General features: G+C 42.0%; 2 protein-coding genes across 2 annotated transcripts; one reads left to right on the top strand and one right to left on the bottom strand.

Annotated features, from left to right (window-relative positions):
- Nucleotides 1-1,552: 1,552 nt before the first annotated feature.
- On the top strand, nt 1,553-4,566 carry LOC149285457 (histone-lysine N-methyltransferase SETMAR-like). The gene is made up of 2 exons (XM_089495379.1): nt 1,553-1,636; nt 3,796-4,566. Exons 1-2 carry the CDS (start codon nt 1,553-1,555, stop codon nt 4,564-4,566), a joined length of 855 nt encoding a protein of 284 aa, XP_089351505.1.
- A 956-nt stretch (nt 4,567-5,522) lies between these two features.
- LOC149285458 (formylglycine-generating enzyme-like) lies at nt 5,523-18,260 on the bottom strand. The gene is made up of 9 exons (XM_089495380.1): nt 18,039-18,260; nt 17,073-17,246; nt 16,534-16,608; nt 13,030-13,112; nt 12,312-12,434; nt 10,083-10,197; nt 9,316-9,429; nt 8,165-8,224; nt 5,523-5,621 (listed from the first exon to the last, which is right to left on the bottom strand). Exons 1-9 carry the CDS (start codon nt 18,258-18,260, stop codon nt 5,523-5,525), a joined length of 1,065 nt encoding a protein of 354 aa, XP_089351506.1.
- Between the last annotated feature and the right edge of the window lie 2,388 nt (nt 18,261-20,648).

Consider the following 20,648-nt stretch of genomic DNA (forward strand, 5'->3'; position numbering starts at 1 on the left):
TGCAGATCCTGGCTGTTTGCTGGAGATAATCCCCTCAGCCAGTGATGAGATGATACTGCTGGGGGTAGCCACAGAAGTCTTTACAGACCCAGGGCCCATAGTCAATAGGGAGGAGGCTGGCAGTCAGGCTTCTCCAGTGGCCCTGGTGATGGAGGCTTCCGTCACACTGTGAAAAGGCATTACACTAATATACAATATTTACCTGAATACAATGAGTTTTCACGCAATTTTGTACAACCTGCATAAACTAGTGCCAAATTTGCTGCTTTACACACACGCACATGACATACACTCTCCCATCTACATACACACATGCACACAACCTCCATCACAAACACATAAACATGTGTAAAGTGCTATACAGTATATGGGGTTGAGTTATTTGTTAAGTATATATTTCCGCATTCTAAATCTCCATTGTATAATGGTTCTAACAATCATCAATGCTCCCAAAAATACCAAGAATATTAATCAATCTTTTAAATAACAATATTTGCCAAAGCCTCCAGGTGAGGGTTCCTTCACCTGGAGTCTTCAGGTGAAACCCAGAGAGTTCCCAGATATGCCAAGGCCAATCCTGTCCAGCCTGCGTGTATCCAGAAAGCTACACGCATGTCATTTATCAGCCGCAAGCCTTAAAGTGCCAGGGCCAATTTTAATTCCTAACCAGAAAGAGAGCTCAATGATCCGCAGGAGAACCCGTCCTTCCTAACGGCAGACAGGAGGCCAGTTGGCTCAACTGCTGGGGTCATGGATGATAAGTCAAGCGGAATTGACTTCACTCAAACCCCGACCCTCTCCGTACAATCAGTGGCCACATACCACCCTATATCCTTCCTTTCGTGTGGCCTTTCGGTTACTTTTCCTCCAGGATCCTTAAAAAATAAATGAAGAAAATGTTTTGTCAAATATAACATATATTTTACTCAATATTATAATTTATGATGAAATGGACTAAATAAAACTGTAATGGTTTACAGACCTGCGGTAAGTAATATATACACAGCATACCGGGATTTATACCGCTGGGAGCAGCCATCTTACCGGATTTCACTGATTTCTACCAATGACCTACCAGCGCTTGCATCTGTGGCTTATAGCTCCCATCATGCGTAGCCAATTATCGCCAATTGCCTTAGCTCTATACCTTGGCCTGTAATAATTCGGCTGGTGATAATTCCATGGGTTTAATGCACAATGGATATTTGTTTAAGAAAAGGTGACAGTTCTATGGGCTTCTAGTCCAATATCATGTAATATGGCATGTCTTTGGACCAAGTCCGTGGCCCTTACGTGATTTTTATGTAAATCAGGTGATGTAATAATATGCCTTTATTTAATGCCTTTTTGAATAAACTAAGCATTTACATTCATATTTATGACAACAGCCTCTAATCACTGCTGGTGCATCTTGGTGGCACAGAATGTTTTACTTATTACTACCACCAGAGGGCGCCAGCGCCCTGTAATTATTCCTAGTACCGCCCCTTCGTCGGTGATTGTTTAGCGATCTGACCAATCAGAAACACTCCAAGCTTCCTACAGCGTTGTAATGGAGCCGGGCGATGTGACTGGTGGGACGGAGGCTCTGCCGGTGCCGGTGTGCGGACCCTTGGAGGAAATGGATGCGTTTGAGGTGAGACCTGAGCAGCTCTGCTGCCGCAATTGGAGATAAGGCGCATGTTATTTCTGGAACATGTACCTATTACATGTATGCAGAGCATCACGGGAAATGTAGGCATATTTGTAAAGTTCTAAAGGCGATGGGAAATGTAGTTTTATAGCCGACACTAGGTTCCCTTTACAGGTATCTTTATGGCTCTGTGTGAACTACAGCACCCATAAGGCTCAGTTGATCTCTGGAAACCACAGGTATACCCCACATGGACATGCAATGGGGTCCAAAGCATGTGTGTAAAGCGGAAATGAACTTAAAGTGAAGCACTACCTCTTATTACTTATCAATGCGTGTCCTGCACTGCAATCTTAACATAGAACAACGTGCTGGCGCCTTGTTTCTACGTGTCGGTGCCATGCTGCTACGTGCCGGGGTCATGCTGCTATGTGTCCATTCATGTGAAGCGAATGTGTATAATCAGGAATGGTTGCATTGTATCCATGTCCCTACTTGCGAGTGACCTTTAAGTAAATGTCCTTAAAGTGGGGTATCCCTGTAACTGAGTATGATGAGCGTTTCGTATGTTGTGGTCAGGAACACACTCAATGTTTGCCCTGGGAAAATGGTTAGTCCGGACAAAGCACCGCATCTTTGGGTCAACAACAGAATCCCCCGGGATGCGGGGTCTTGACACGCCCCTCTGCCCACCCATTTCCCCTGGCAAGGGAAGGCGCCGGGTAGCCAGAACTCAGAATTTCCCAGGTATGGCAATCGTCCTCTGAAGAAAGTGAAGAACGGTGCTGCAGTGGTCACCAATCTTCATCTTCTTCTACTGCGCGCCCCACAAGGGGGATGTGAAGTCCCCTCCTTCTCTCCAAGGCCTGAGCCAAAGGAGGGCTGGATGTTTTTGGATTCTCCTCAAAAGGAGAACCCACTGAAGTCTTCAAGCGGGTATCGTGGCCAAAAGATACGACAACCCAAAAGCCTGTTCAGGGACCCAGCTCCACTATGACATTTCAGTGACTGTATCAGGTTCATACAGAAATCAAACATACAATAAAATATTGGAATGTACTCTATTATGTTGTTAGTGTACATTTGTTTGTTTTTCTCCGTTTTTGCCATTTTTTGTAGTAGGGGTTAATATGGAGTTAACGCGGTACAGACTACACAGGCGCCAGGATTTTAAGTGTCCATCTGAGAAACTCTATTGGTCGCCTGCAGGGGCCTCCTCTGCCATCAACCAATGAAGCACACCTGTACTTCATTGGTTGATGGCAGACGAGCCCCCTGCTGGCGACCAATAGAGTCGCTCGTACAGACTTTTAAAATCCTGGTGCTGAAACTTGGCCGGCAATGACCACTGGTCTCCCTGCTCCAACAGTTAAAGGTCCGTTATTGGCCGTTCATACGTAAGGTGATGATTTCAACCTAACTTTGAGACATTTATGTAAATTGTATACTACCGTATTAACTCTGCTGGCATGTATTGTATGATATATTGTATGTGGTTAACCAAGCTTACCTTTCCCTGTGCCAAACTACCATAATATAATAGACAAGAGAAATTTAGACCCAAAACTGTAGGAAACACTGTGGATAGACCCTGAAATGTTAGATCCCGTGGGATCTATCCGATCTAGACCTTGGGGAGCCAACATGGACGAGAGTTAGGTCTTCTTAGTAGGGAGATAGTATGAGCAGAAGCTGATCCGGCCAATGTCTCCTAGAAGCCAAATCCAGCCAGGTGAGCCGAGCCCAAGTGCTGCTTTGGCTCACAAGATTCCACTAGTCTTCCTAATAAACGTGTTAATATCTGAATGCCATTATATAACTTTATTTAGTGTATAGAACTATAAAGTCTTCGGTTTGTACGCAGTGTTTGCTGGAGCGTCTATACATTTCCCAGATATGGAGATATTAGGATTGAATTCTGATTCACACCTTTAGGCAAAATGTAATAAGTCCCATTGTACTGTGCAGCGAAGAACAGATTCCATCTTTTTTTAGGATTATGTAATATGTCATTCAACAGCCAATAACAGATTTTGCAATATATTGCCCATTTTGGACTGCGTTTCTGTAACCCTTTCATCTCCTCCTAGAGCAAAGCTTGGCTTACACAATACATGTTGGTTGCACTCTATATTAATCTCCGGACATGTATCTTCTCACAGTACACACCAGAGCTGCTGGCAGGACCTGGAACCGAAGAAGATCCGGGAGAAGTGACCATACGGGGCTGTGAATGCCGCGGTAACAGCTGCTGTATGCCCGAGACCTGCACATGTCTGCCGCACGGAGCGAACTATGCAAACCGCGCCATTATAGACAACCAGAGGCCCATCCTGGAGTGTAACATTATGTGTCAGTGTGGGGACGCCTGTCCCAACAGAGAAACACAGACAGGGCTGCAGTTTCGGCTTAAAGTGCTTAAGCTTCCCGGGAAAGGCTGGGGATTGCTCACGGAGGAGGACATCCCAAAGGGCCGGTTTGTATGTGAATACGCAGGGGAGGTTCTAGGCTTCGAAGAGGCCAGCCGCAGGATCCACTCCCAGAAACACAGCGACAACAACTACATTATCGTGGTACGTGAGCACCTCCACGGAGGACGGATGCTTCAGACGTTTGTGGACCCGACCCGTAAAGGGAACGTGGGCCGGTTTTTGAACCACTCTTGCCAACCTAACCTTTTCATGGTACCAGTGCGCACCCACTCCATGGTTCCCAAGCTGGCACTGTTTGCAGGCCGAAGTATCCTGGCCGGGGAAGAACTATGTTACGATTACTCTGGGATCTCTTTTAACCCCGTCCCTGGTGAGGAGACTCCAAAGCCAGGCAAAGAGAATATTATTCCGAGCTTCTGCAAGAGGTGTTTGTGTGGAACCACATGCTGCTCTGGCTACCTCCCGTTTGATGACTCTTTGTACAAAGCAGGAACCGATTAGCCCCTTGAAGAACCTATAAAACCACGGTTGACCTCAAGTGCCGCATCGGTAACCCAACAAGTAGGGATCAGACAGTTTTCTAGCAGACGGCCGAGCCTGTTTAACAATAGATCAGATGCCAGCATGCACGGGCTTTTTATTATTGATTACCAAGGAAATTTGGCAGAGTTTCTCTTTGTTGTTGAGGCCGTGCATTTATTTGTATAAGTGATCTGTGTATAAAGACAGACAAAGCTCAAAACCTCCGATAAAGGTAAATGAAAGTGATGGCGATCCAATTTCTGCCTGCAGAAAACCCATTTTTTTTCCCCCAAGATCGTTTTGGGAAAAGAGGGGACGAGGAAGCCACTATGTGTGGCATCGCCATTTAGGCCTATTTTATCAACCATGTATATCATACATGTTTGATGCTCAAAGGGTTAAAAGGACATAAGGCACAAAGACAATGAGCATATACTTTTCAAATCCATAAGCCCCGCCAAACTGAAATCATGAAATGTGTGGTATAATCAAACACACATTCACAAAGACAACCCAATCATAATTAACACAATCATTGTATTATTAACTTAGAAAAAAGTCATAAAAAGGAATGTTAATGTTTTCTTCCCTCGGCATAGGATGGACGTTTTCTTTGTATAAAAATCTGTGCAAAACCAGCTTCCTCCTGTGGCCGATCCGCACAGCTGTCTCGTATCAAGATACGGCTTATTATACTTTAAAAGGTAATTAGAGACACCCCCACAAAGCTTTTTATACGAACATTTCCTGAATCTCCTTCGTCACTGCGTGAAGTGCAATTATTATACAGTACAGAATTTAAGGAGTCCATCAAAAAAAAAAAATTACAATATCTTAAGTACATTTCTTCACAGAAAGTTTAAAGGAATACACGCGGGAGGCTCTTCTTATTTCATTCTGCTTCTCATAGTATACGATGGCCCATCCGGACCGGGCTATTCTGCGTCTGCAGCACATCGGAAGCCAAGATTGGAGGATGAGCTGTCGGCCGTGTTCTGACTGCGTGCGGCACATCGGTACCTATAGCAATATGACTAAGAGAAGGAAATAATAAACCGAATGAATAAACATGTATTTAAACTGTACATTATATACAGATATATATATATATATAATATTCTGCAGCAATGTATTGGAAACTCTCTGCTTTTTGGTTCTACCTGTTATAAAACTTTAAAAATAAATTGGCCCTTGGTCTTGTCTTATGTCCCCCAACTCCTTTCTCTGTTCTATCCACTATTTTTATTATTATAATTATTATTAAACCCCGCTGTCCCATGTATCTACTATATTCTCAGTGGAGTGAATCTTTCTTACAAGCTTTTGATCCTCTAGTCTTAGAGTGTAACACTCTTTTGTAGCAAAAGTATTCCTTTAGTATATTTCTATCATTTCCCTTCTCTTTAATGAATTCTTATGTTTAAAGCACCGCAGCTGTAAGCCAACTATGCATACCTCGAAATGAGAAATTCATCTACTCTACGGGGATCAATAATTTACACTTTCCCGATAAACGGTACTTTGCCGTCACCCGGTTTTTATTTCCGCGTCAAAGTCTCTGCTTTATTACGGCTTCAGCCCCTTCATGCGTGTATTTAAAGCTTAGATTCCACCTCAAGCTCGTGAATTAACGCAGAGACGTCTTTATTTGACGGTGTTGTGTAAATATACTAAAAAATCTGTAAAAGCTTATACGGCATCCACTATATCTCTGTTTCATATTCTTGCAAAGATTTGTAAAGGAAAACTGTAGAAAATGAAATCAGATGTTTTGTAACGAACACTTAAAAAATGTAATCTGTTCTACATTAATAGGAGTTACCTGGCCAACGAAGCTGCACGCGATGATAAAATATGCACCTTCTGATACTTTGTAAAGTGGTAAAAGCCTGAATGATGTATAAATTATACGTATCTGACAGCTATTTTAGATTTTGCATTTGTAATCCTGGGGGGTTTTAACCCAGTATTTATTGAGGAAAGACAGATGTTTAAATAAGTAGCACAGGGTGTTTCCTCTATCGCATTTACTAATACACATTATTCCACGGCTTTTCTTCAATGTATAAATGAACCAATCAAATCCTAAGATTTTCTATGGGGACATTTGCATTGATGTGTAAATTATGCCCGCTCCTGACATCAGAGACAATGTGCCAACTGTTACTTAAGGAGCAGGTTATTGTCTCTGACCCCCTGTAAAAAAAAAAAAAAAACCTGATCTAGAAGCTGCAGCCCAGTTGCTGCAGTTGCCCTCTAATACCCCGTGGTCCTGCATTTTTTGCCAAGCAGCCAGTCAGTTGTGGGAAAGTTCTGCCATCTAAATTGACAGAAGCGGTTTCCCCACAAGGATCTGAACAGATTCCCACCTGCTGAGTTCTCCAATCCAGTGCTGGGACTTTGCAAGCATTTAAAGGGACTGCGCGGCTATCATAAGCATTAAAGTCCATCCAATGGCAGGAGCGTCCATGGAGGGACGCTAGACGAAGCAGGAAGCAATGCTGGCTTTTCTCCAAGACAGGCTACCCATAGGCCTTAGGCACCAAGTATTTTAGGAGGTCATGGGGAAAAAAAAAGGGGAAAGCTATTACATAAAAACGTTTGCTGAGAGATAGGTGAGCTGGCTGCGGTGTGCCGACCTCTTATAGAATGTCCTTATCCCATGAGACGGACAACAGATGAGAGGAAACGTCTTGGCCAACTCAACTTTGGATGCCATTATTCCTTTCCGGTTTTTCTAGCTCAAGTGCATTGGGTTTTATGGTTTTGTTTTTCTCTTTGCATGATGGGACTTTTCAGTATCCTCTCTATCACTTGCAAAGGGAGGCTTTCACAAATATTATGATATTATTATTATATGAATGCAAACAGAACAAAACAATATTGTTTTTTAAATAAATATACGTCAATTAGGGTAACTTGCCTTGCCAAATTGCATTCGAAACAAATAACTTTTTTTTGTTTTAAATATTTATCTATTAAAATATCATCTTCAATTTTCTTGGACTAACGATAATTACACGTGCCAGGTCCATTTAAAGCCACATTTTAAGATTGGGTCCCCCCTGTGTTCATTCAAAATCGCAGCTTCAGAAGAAAAAAAGAAAAAAGCAGAAAATCAAAGTGTTTTTGTAAATTGCCTGTTTGAGATCCGCAGTGAAACGGTAAACAGGCAGAGAGCAGTGATTAGGAAGCTAAAATTATCCGCAGAATCGTCAGATGGTCTATAAACTGCCACTGAAAACTCGAACGGTTAGCACCAAGCGGAAGATGTGCTGAGAGATACTCGTGATCGGTCTCACCCACGTGCCTCGCAGCGACTTAAACATCAAACTCCCAGAAAGGGTACTTTCAGCAAGTACGGGGGGGGGAAGAGTCAGAGAACTTGGCTTTTGTCGAAGAGTTGCCCGCGAGCCGTTCTTAGTGGCAACACATTCAGCGCAAACAAAGTGCTCCTACATCTCGGGGGTTAGTAGGTATTCACCCTATTATCTCACGTGACCTTGTTATGGGAGCACAGAACTGTAAAGGGTTAATAGGTGAAAATTAAGAAAACGATTTGGTTTAGGTTACTTACCTTGTGGCACATATACGATCCTCCCTTCTTCACCCGGTCTGTTCCCGACGATGGGCCTTTCTGCAAAGACAAGCACCTTCAATTAGGCTACGAAACCGAGGCAGATAAGAGCCATTTGGCCCATCTAGTCTGCACATTTAACCGATGTAACCAACTCAAGCCTTAATCGGTCTTTCATCTTGTCTTAGACATAAGCCTCTCCCATGAATGTTTAAATTCCCTTACTATATCAGGCTCTACCACATCTGGCAGGAGACAGTTCCACTTATCTACCACCCTGTCAGTAGGTAAAACATCCTACCATGACGTCTTAACCTCTGCCCCTCTAGTCTGATTGTGACTGCTTCTTCAAATATTTCTACACCTTATGATGGACTGCACTTCACATCAGCCTCAGCCAACCAGTATGTAGAAATATATGATTTATCTGGATACAAAGGAAAGTTCCAAAACCAATAATTTAATAGGGTTTAAATTATTTAGGGGTTATTCAGCTCTACTACACCCACAAAAAACAAAATGCCTGTATCGCCTCAAGTTGTTATCATTAATTGATTGTTATAGCGCCTTCATATTCCACAGTGCTGTACAATGGGACCCAATAAATATTAAAAAAAAACCCCGAAATCCGGATAAATTTTACATAATTAAAACACAATGTGTATTATTAGTAATGATGCCTTGTCAACTATGTTTTATTTTTTAATTATTATTTTATTTTTTTATCAAGCGCTCAGAGCCAAAGCCATAACTCACTGGATAAACCTTTTGTTCTTATACCGAACTAGGAATGTTCTAGAAAGGTGTTCGATGAGTTAAATGTCTGTATGTTAACTATTGGGAGGCCGGGGTCTGTCTTAAAAAGGGTTATTTTAATTCTAGAACATTGTGAATAGTGTACAAAACACCTAAAGGGTTACTCCATCTGTAAGTAGAGACAAACGTATACAATAGACATGACACAGGGCGAGGTGAAGAGGCGGCAGAGAGGCTTCCGAACAATAATCTGTGAGTCAGACGCAGGCTTTCCGCGGCTCCTACACGGTAAAGCGTCTCCGCGGCCCCGTTACATTCTTCCAGAGAAGAGTCCAAGGCAGGTCCCTCCACGAGGACAGGAGAACGAGGCGTACGGAAGCTTAACGGGCTCTTACCGGATTATAAGAAGCGGCAGCTGAATGATTTGTATCCCACCAGTCCGACGTCCATTCCCACGCGTTTCCCACCATGTTATACAGTCCGTACCCGTTTGGAGGGAAAGCAGTTACCTGTGAAGGAGAATCAGATATTATCTACGGGAGAACTAGATAAAAGCACTACAGGTGGTGTCGCAATATGGGGCTCACACAGACGCCGGAAGGTCCCACGATCCTCAGGACTCAAGACTCCGGTCAATGTGCTGAAGAACATGGGGGCTATAAACAGAAAGCCCAGACGTGCCACCGGTCATTGATCCACATGGTTTAGCCATACACAGGCTCCACACAGATATAAATCTTGGCATTTACGTGGAGCACACATATGTAAGAAGATAAATCGGCCTGCATTGTCATAGTCCCGTCTACAGCATACGTAGTTGGGTTAAAGGGGCAAATTCAGAGCCTGAGCTCAGGAGGAGAAACGTTGGCCCCGCTCTGCTGCAGGAACATGCGCACTGCTATCATCAGAATAACTTGTGGCCCCCAGCCCGTAGTCTATTGCTGGCCAGTACAACGCATGTGGCTTATGTGTGATAAGGCCAAGCCAGCCGCGGGGAAAACGATTGTGAGGAACACACAAGGAGAAGACTGGGAGCTCCATTACTATTCTACACTGGGAATTCTTGGTGGGAAGGGTGAGGACATCCATGGATCACCCCCTACGGTAGAAGCAGCACCATATTACCGCTTGTATACCGCGAATCGAGAAGTCAGGTACTCACAGGAGATGTTTGCACGAAGCCATCTTCTCCGGTATTGTTGGTTGGAAAAATCCCTTGCCAAAGATTAGCGAAATGTTCCCCTCTGGGCTGTAACTTGTTCCCCCATGGAAAGAGCCTTCATAATAACAAGATGTGAAGCTCATTGGAGACACAATTCAGCACAACACATGATTTATTGAGATTAACCCTCCTAGTGCCACACAGGGCGAGAATTACGTTGGAATTTACTAATTTAGGAGCGAATCGAAATACTGTGTGCAGAAAAAAAATATTTTTTTTGCTGCTAAAAATATCTGAGATTCACGTTTTTTTTTTATCTTGTACATTTGTTTATATCTTGGTTAGTAAGCGTTTTAAAGAAGTGTTTAAATTGAACACTTTGATTCTCACCCAATAGAAGATTAACTTAGTTTGTAATGGAATCATATGCATCTCCAACGTATCCAGCACTTTACCCGCAATGCTACTGCTCAGAAGAACAGCTGGTATACAATTGGGTTTATTCACTAAACTTTGAATTGGACTTGAGCTGAAACCTTTAATCCATTAACTATACATTAAAAGGGACTCCGGCTATCACATGACCTTTACATGTTTATGGTGTACCTTTTGCAAATAAAATGGGGGCTCTACAGAATCCCCCTATGTGCATTTGCCCCTTCCACAGCTATCTTCCGTACAGGACATATGACATGCTTACTGACAGTCAGCTCCAGCACTGGCTAAGAGAACACTGAGGGTAGGGGTCTGCAGGGCTGCAGCTTCTATTTCAGAATATTTATTTAAGAATGCATTTCAAAGTACTCACAGGCGGGGTTAGGGTTACTCACAGAGTACTTTCATATGTATTCTTCTTTAGTGTGGATGTCAGGGACAATAAGCTGTACCTTGAATTTTCCAAGAATGCACCAAGAATGGTCAGCCCAAGAAAGTCTCTCCTGTAGAGTGGGCCCTGCACAATGCATGGTTAATGTGGCTAGCTGAAATACTGCATCTATAATTCAGTATTTAATGAATAAACTCCAACGTGCTCTGGATGCTGTAAGTGCATTAAAAGGCTATAACACCGACTTATTCAATGCTCTCATAAAATAAGTTTATTATGTGATCAGGCAATAGGGAACAGCTTGGCTGCAGAACAAATAACTTTACCAACATGGACCTTAATAGAAGGCCAATCTTCTACTGTCTTTTAGTAAACAATAGACCCCCCCCCCGAGATAAAATTAACTAACAATACTAAATAAGACAATGCATCTTAAGATGTAATCTTAATGTTTCCAAATTAATGTTGTTCTTTATTGTCCTTTAAGCCGGCAACTTGGCAGGGCCTGTATCTCTCAGGGATCACACAGAAAAAGCCTTCTGCTATTATGGAAATAAGTGGCTCTTTATGGCTTCTTTGAGAATTAAGGATTTCTATTTTAAGAAGTCTAATCTTTAAATCACAATTCTGGACAATCTGAGCGTGGCGCAAGTCAAAAAAGCAGTATCTCATTGTACTGGATTCCGGGACAAACAGAGGAGTCCAAGTTCCAAAGCATTTGGCTCGATAAAGAAATAAGGGGAATATGCCATATTCTCCCGGATTACAACTCATACCCAATTAAAGGCAGCACCCTTATAATTTGGTACCATTTTAAAGAAAATGTTTTGTTTTGTTTTTAAGAAAAAACACACATTAGCAAAAGGGCGAAGCAGTATTTTCCAGCACAGAATGAGCGAACAGGGAGGAACTAATTTCATGAGCTTGTGCTGCCAGGGGACTGCATTACCAACGGACCGCTTCTGAAAGTGCTCTATTCCACTGGTCTGTTTGCGCACTGGTAGTACCGCCAGCCATCCTAAATATATAAACCCCGAATTTAGAGCTTTAAAGATTTAAATTAGGGGGCAAAGTGTGGCATATAACAGGGACAATACGGTTGTTGACATCCGTGAAATGAAACCCAAGATTTAAGGCACAACCAATAACCCATTAAAGGTGCACTCCAGTCCTCTCATGCACTTTAATGCATATCAGTTCATTTACCTACGGCGAGGATGCCAACTCAGGGAACAAGGCATTTCAATAAGCCGGAGCGACTGTGGGCTAAAACGACAGGGTTTTAATGGCTCATTGTCTCTAAATCAAAAGACTGGCCATTTCAGATTAACGTCTGATTAATCCCTGGAGACAGATCCTTAGGACGGGTTATGAATGCTGCAATCACGTGTACGGGAACTCACCTGTTCTCCAGTCCTCCACGGCAGGCATATTCCCATTCAGCTTCTGTAGGAAGGCGCTTTCCTGCCCAGGTACAGAATGCCGTTGCATCGTTCCACGACACGTGGAGAACAGGATGGTCCATCCTGACCCAAAGCAAGGATAAAGCAGATTATGGCCACATCCAGTAATAGTACGCTAAAATGCAAACATCCTATTTTTCAAAGTGACTTCAAAATTGTAGACATTCTACTTATCTTTAAATAATTCAATACCGGTATCTGCCAATATATTATTGCTAATAAACTGCTTTTCATCTGCAATTATGGTGTAACCAAAGCCTTACATATTTAGTGAGTTTGCAATTTAAGTTCCAAACCTTCTACACTATGCAGACCTAGCGGACTATTTGTGTCTTTCCAAACTTTTCAAATAAAAAGTATTTGTTTGAAAACAGCAGGGAGTGATTTGCCAGCAATTGGGACATTAAACAGAACATAAGGCTTTAAGCAGGGTCATCAAAAAATTAATTTTTATGGATATCATATCGGTTTATCTACAGAAGGTTATTGCACTGCAGGCAAGAAAACCCCCAATATATTCCCCAGCATGAATAGCATGATGTTTCACTCAATTATTGTGTGTTTATAGGGATCTCTATAGACTATCCCATAGATAAATGTCCATTTGAAGCAGTGTTCATGTGATTGCAGCTACGCCTGATAAATATTCATCCTGTACCTTTCTGAGATATCAGAGTCGGGACCTTCAGGGTGTCTCCAGTTGGCACCTTTCACGGGAAGCCACCAGGGCGCAGCAGCAACCTGAAAGAAAGACACGCGGTCACGTCATCGCTGTACATCTTCTCCACTCCACGTGAAGGGGACATGTGTCACACGCATTCTTTACTCTCTCTTGGATGTACAAAACGAACTGTCAGCAAGAACAAAATGCCCTCTAAGCAGAATCGCAAGGAGAATTAAAACGGCAGCAATAATAAAATGCCCGCTAATCGTAACCACAAGGAGAATTCAAAGGGATTTACCGTTTTCTGATGACCTGAGATCTTATTGTACGGCTTTATAAAATTTATAGTAGACCGATATCGAGAGCTATAAGTAATGCATCAGACTAAATGTGTCCTTACCCAAAAAAGACACACAGTGAGTGCAGAAATAAGTACCATAATTATTATAGTCAAGTAGAAATTCAGTGAATAAACCTAAAAGTTTGCTTGCTTGGCAAATTCTCACTAATTCACGGTCAAATGATGCATCGGCAGCTAAAGTGTTAATTGCGCGGAGTACAGTACCTTTTAAATTGTCTCGGGAGGACGCTAGGATTATAATAGCTCTCCATCTAATTAGCACAAATTATAATTAGTTGCGAGATATGTGCCCCCTGTGTATGCCGCAGTTAATGCAAGTTTTTTTGATCACGGCTCGAGTGCAGCTAACGGGACTTTGAAGAGTGAAACTGCAGCCAGCGGACAGCCATAGCGGCATAAAACCAGATTGCTTTGTAAATCCAGAGATTTAGAAACCGCATAGTTATATACAGAGTTTATTGGATGCGAAAATATATTACATTTGTTCTGCGTCATATACCGTTTCATATAATGCAGATTATCGGCAATGTATAGCCGTCTACTGGTGTGTTGTTGGCTAGATTGTAATTTAGTTCTTGGCACTAAATAAACGATCTCTCTGTTAAAAGTGACAGCATGTAATTTTTCTACATTTGCTTCGTTATCTTAGAGATATTTGGTCTAAACTGTGGCAACACTAGAACAACTAATCAATCTCCTGCGCTGAAGTTATTTCTCTATATCCCTTGCAAATGCTGTCACCAAAAAGGGATTGGTAACTTACGAAAGAATGAAATAAAAGAAAGAATGAAGAATGAAATAATCACACACATCAGAATGTTGGGATGGATGAGTTTCCCAATAATATATATTACTTATCTTAAAGTGGAACTGATATCCAAAAAACTTTGTGGATGACAGGAAAGGACAGCATCTTCTTCTCGATCGCAGAATGCTGTATGTGTGACATGCGCACGCAGCATTCTGCGACATATTGGAAAGGATTGTGGGTGCGTGCGCATATCTTTTCTCCTATACATTCCCAGCCAGTTGGCTAGCAGACTGTATAGGTCAAAGGTTACCCCCTACATTATCATTTTTCAAAGGCAGGGGCACTTTATTTTGTAAATGCCATTATATGGGTTTATTTGGTATACAGAGCCGTAACATGGAGGGTTTCGGGAAAGCGGCAAGCTTTAATACGTCTCCTCTCATGCCAGTGGCTTAGCGTTGTTATTTCTGTGCATGTTTGAGATGCTGTTCTTCTGGGAACGCAGGAAGCGGTTACATTCTCGATCCCTTTGTGAGACTTTTAAAGCCGACTAGTGACCTACATACAGGGCCGCTCAAAGGTTTGGGGTCACTGAGAAATTTCCCTGCTTTTGAAAGAAAAGCAAACGCCGTCCGTTAAAATAACATGAGATGGATCAGAAATCCAGCGCAGACGGGGGTTAATGTTGTAAATTGTAGCTGGAAACGGCTGATTTTTAATGTCATATCTTCATAAGCATACAGAAGTCCTTTATCACTCCCATCACTCCTGTGTTCCAATGGCACGTTGTGTTCGCTGATCCAAGTTTAGGTTTAAACGTCAAATTGATTGGTAGAAAATCCTTTTGCAATTATTTTAAACAGCTAGAAATATCCTCGTTTTACATGTAAACAGCTAAGTGACCCCAAACATTTGAACGGTAGCACAGATGAGGACCTATTAAGACACGATATGTATCTATAACATGAGACGTATAACATTAAACTATAGCTTATGCAACAAAATCACTAGCAAGCATCTACTACATAATATATATATATATCACCAATCTATTACACAGATCTCCTTTTAACTAAAAATAAATTAAAAACGTCAGCGGTTGGGTTGCAGAATTGTTTCTTGGCCCACTTCAGTTTGCCGTTACGTTATATTGTTAAATGGTGAATCTCTGAATATGCATATAACCCTGGCATTGACATCCCTTTCCAATTTCTTTTGTTATTACAGTTTCCATGGTTACTGCAAAGAACATGTCATAGGTTTGAGCTAACAGCTTGCGTTGCTATTTGAGATTCTCAGGAAATGTATACACGGCTCGAGACAGCATCGGAGCTTTAATAAAAGAAACGAAGCCTAAAATGTATATTTACTGATGCGAGTACAGACAGAAGACCCCACAGAGTTGTTACGTTACAGACGACAACCATACAGCCTCCGTCAGCCGCACCGCAGATGGATCTGCCGAATATAAAGCTGAAAGCGTCTACGTGCAGTCTTTACAAATGGAAATAACCTTGTCTTTTCTATCAAATAAATAAATAAAAAGACACGTAATCACATCCCGCTGCTGTCACGGCGTAATGCTCCATAACACAGACAATACATAGGATAATATGATTTTAATGTAAATAACATGCAGTTATAGCTGTCAAACACCCACAAGCACCTGGCAGCTCGCAGCCACCCAAACAAGGCTTTGGTGGAAGCTCATGTTATATATTATGATATTTACTTCTCAGGCATCCATAATCGAGCAGTCAGATAAGCCCTGCACAGCCATGCCGTTTAGGATTCAACATCGTTCATTCTGGGACAGAACCCTTAATCACCATTAAACTTATACGCATCCAGCATGTGCAACATCCAACATGTGCAACATCCAACATGTGCAACATCCAACATGTAATTCTATTCAGACTACTGAATATGACACCTGTACCAAAAATATAGTGTAACTATCACAGATACTGTGTCTAGGGTCCCCCGTCACAAATGCTGCTACCCTCATTGGCTTAATGGAGGTCTGTGCCAGCGGCATGGGAGGGCACCATTGGGTTACTGGACCCTGCCGCTAGATTAAAAGGTCCTGCTATGCTGGGTATAATCAACTGTATACCTGGGCCAATCCATGCATCAGTGTGCACTAAACCGGCAAACAAGCTCATCATATCTGGGGAAAGGTGCCAAGTAAGTAACCAAACACCTTTCTATAATGAACATTGCTCAGAGTTCTCAGAGACTGGGACGATGAAACAAACTTAGTCTGATTGACATGACCATGTAATAGGCACCCAATAAAGCACTTCTGATAAAATCGGACAATAAAAGTAAACTAAATCAAGGTTTAGTATACTCCGAATATATTCAAATGATCAATTTAACTTACCGCCTTATCGATGCCACTCTTCACATCTTCACTTATCAAACCTTCAAACACAAACGAATCTCCAAATTTCTCCGCCTAGAAATATAAAATGTGATCATTAAAGTAAAGCAACGGTTTTATGTGATGCTATACAATAAACAATGTACCGGCAGGGAAATACACGGCTCAAACTCTGACATTACGGGATTCTCTGAATATTTAACGTGGAACTTCGAGGCAGAATGCTATATCTGTAATCTGTACGTGTGAACGAGCACTCGATGGTTCGAATACGTTTACCAAGTAAAATGAAGAGGTGCAAAAAACTGTTCTCATCGCATATGTAGGAGAGAGAAGAGGGAGATATATATGAGCAAGAAATGGTTTGGTTGGTGATGTGAAATTGTGTTCATTAGAAAGAAAGGAAATATAACATTACCATATTTTTGGCCACATTATAGTTTTATGGCCCTGACACCCCCTCTAAAGATGAATCCACATTAAAGCATACATCCCACCTTCTTATTTTTCCTTAATCCAGGTCACGGCCACCTGCTCACCTCCGTCACGTGTCCCGTCGCTCTCACGAATGTATCAAACTCCAAGTTGCTGACTTCATACGTGTCCATATAGAACGAGTCCAGCTGTACCTGGCGGGGTGGTCCCTCTCCATCCTGAGGTATACCAGGGTTATCGGTGCCCATGGTGAAGATTCCCGGAGGAAGCAGAACCATCTGCACCGTGAAAAAAGGCATTACTTCCGGAACACCTTAATGTCACATTATAGATAAATTCATTTTGTCTCCATCAGAACCTATAACTGCAGAGAATCCAGACTGAGTACTTACATAGCATACATTATATATATATATATATATATATATATATATAGCATAGTACTCTATACTATACTTCTCTGGGACTCTGGGTACAGGTAGCCCTTGTGCAGCTAAATTAGAAAAACGTAGGGTATGGGGAGTACCTGAGACTTAAGCCCCACAAAGTCATATACAAAGCCATACATTGAACAATTATATCCAAGAAACTCCATAGTCAATGAAAAAATCTAAAGTTTTTAAATAAAATGCTGAGACATGCGTAAAATATCTCATTTTTGCACATTATTTACCTCCCCTCTATCATGTATGAACGGTATTCAATAAAAATAGTGGAAGTGGATTTTGTTTTAAATCAATAGGGATTGAAGTGAATTTTGTCGTTTTGAGATCATTTATGTAGCAGATTAACACATAAATATATGATTACAGGCCCTGATTACAGTATGTGCAAAAAGATGTATATCTTTATATTAGATTCGGGGGGCACTTCCAGAAACAAATGGAGTCAGAGCGAGCAGTCAATCAATAACACGGATTACTGCCGGCCTCTGTGACAATAGCAGCGCCCGGTTATGTCCCCCGTTACAATAACGACCGTTCTCCGCTATAGTTTGATCCTTGCGCTGTGTCTCTCCATCACTATTAATTAGTTGCCCTCTGCTACCCCCTCGCTTGCACTCCCGTTACCTCACTCCTCTCTTTTACCTCTCTGGGTGCAGAATCCGCCTCGTTCGCCTCCCGGGAGTATTTAAACGCCGCGCCGTGATCATAGCTGTTTGATCCGGTGCCGCCGTCTCTGTTAGCTGCGTTACAGCCGCAATCTCCATGCGCGGAACCCGATCCGAACAGTAAAAGCAACAGTAATTGGACCCGTAGAGAATGGAAACGGTGCCCAATGGGCGCAGCCATGTTTCCCAAGTCAGGTGATAGGTCATGTGACACTATAGAACGCTATGGTACCAGGCAGCTGTCAGATCAGGGTTCTGTTTGGTACAAGCGAACGTACTCTAACTCATTTATTAGTGCATGTTCTAATATATATGTAATTAGTTAATAAAGTTTCTTTGTTATCCATAAAAACATTAGATTTAGTTAATATTTTCTGAGGGTAGGGAAAAATAACTTCAACTCTAGGGTTATTCCTTGGCTACTGATAAATGGAAGAACATATTGGTGATAGCGGTATATAAATAAGTGTATTAGTACTGACATAGCCCCAAGCATTCACACATTCACACCATGATCCATTGCCCACCCATTCACCCACCTCAGGGTGGGTTTAGTATAGAACAAACTTGCAAGCATCAAAATAAGGTCTATAAGCTATACAAATTCATTTGTGATCTGATTGTATCAGGCACAACAACCACCACCACTGGTTCTGAATCCAATTACCAAATGCCGCCTTTCTGATAGGATCTAATAGTGAATCCTTATCTAGGGATAAAAAAAAGTCTACAAATGTATTTGTTTACATCATCAAATATATTAAATTCATAATGAATGCATAACTATTGCATTGCTAAGTAAATGTAAAAATGTCTGTGTTCATTAAATAAAGATAATAAATTAAGTACATTATTAAACATAAAGGAAGAAACCTTAATTTACATGGAAGTTAAATTGTGCCTGTCACTTCTGTTCTGTGTTGTATCCTTTACGCTTGTACATATCATATGACGCTTTGTGACCCTTCATGACCCTATGCAGCTTACATCCATCAAGTGGTCCCCTGCTCCGCCTCTTCATCTCCCCTAGTGCCACTAACCCTAGGCTAACCCCAAACACATCAACACCATAAGCTGACACACACACATGCTAACACCAAACACTAACACACACTGATGCTAACACCATACACTTACACATTCTAACACCATATAATAACAGATACACGTATGTTAGCAGTAACACACACACACACACATGCTAAAACCAAATGCATGCTAAACGCATACACTAATACATACACATATCTTCAAATCCTGCCTAGGGCCCAGCTGAGGATTAATACCTAAAACAACAGCTATTACACACATTGACTCACATACTAATATAAAACAATACATTTACACATAAACACCGACATTAGCTGACATAACTGACACCTTATATTAACACTATCATACGCAAACACACACATACTCTAATAACAAATGCTAACTCACTCCCACACACTGTTAACATGATGCACTCACTGACACTGTTACCTTGCAGACAGTTTCTTTTTACTTTCTGTGCAAGCTGTAATGCAGTCACAGAGCATTGCGTTATGTGATCCAGCTGAGATCCTCCATTATAGGGATGCCTGCTTAAGTAGGCCCTAAACAGAAGAAATCACACAATAGTATCAGCGTAAGCCATGTCCCCACCAGCCCCTCAGTTTTCTCTATCAGCCTTTGCCAGATGCTCATTGGCCCCTTTATTGCCCCCACCAGCACATGTACTGCCCCTAACAGCTCTGCCATTATTACCCCAGCCTCAGCTGTGTCACCCAGTCCCTGGAAAGTCTCCACCAACCCCTGCCATATCCCCACCCCTTACAATGTCCCCACCAATCACTGTGATTTCTCCCAGCCCATGCCATGTTCCTTCAGCCCCTCTATTGTCTACACCAGCCCCTGTATTGTCGCCATCAGCCCTGCCATGTCCCCTTTTTTGTATTGAAAAAAAAAACCACTAAAACATCTAGCTGACTGGATATACAATCAGTGTTGTAAAACCTCCCATACTTATTGTGATGTCATGCAAAATATGATGATCATATCAGCGTCGCTTCTCCGGGTCGACAACCAAATCCCTCAGGTCGTGGGAGCGGGTCCTGACTGGACCACGTCCCGCAAGAGTAGGCTCCAGGTAGCTGGCACCCAAAAGTTCCCAGGTATGATGATGATGTCATCAGGCCTGGGCAGGTGCAGATACCTCAATTGATCATTCATTTTAAGGCATGTATTTCACATCCACATTATGACATCATCATATCTGGGTACAGACCAGCTTGCTTATGTGGCATCATTTGCTGTACCGGGGATAATGGCTACCACCGTGGATTTATTTCCTCCTTCTAGTACCCACCCTCCTGGTAGTATTTTGCTCCTGGAAGAGGGATTTAGCACCAAAAACTGATTAAATCCATAAATCACTATTGGAAGCCATATATATTAGAACAGAGGGAGGACAAGCTTGTAGAAACTAAACATAGCTATATTCAAATTGAGGGTTGGAGTAACAACTTGTGGGCACCACATGCTTATTAAAAAAGAAATGGTTAATGAGGAGATTTTTTTTTACATATTA

This window comes from Sceloporus occidentalis, unplaced genomic scaffold, assembly GCF_023333645.1.
Source record: "Sceloporus occidentalis isolate IW3139 unplaced genomic scaffold, rSceOcc1.0.p SCAF_79, whole genome shotgun sequence".
NCBI classification, from domain to species: Eukaryota; Metazoa; Chordata; class Lepidosauria; order Squamata; family Phrynosomatidae; genus Sceloporus; species Sceloporus occidentalis.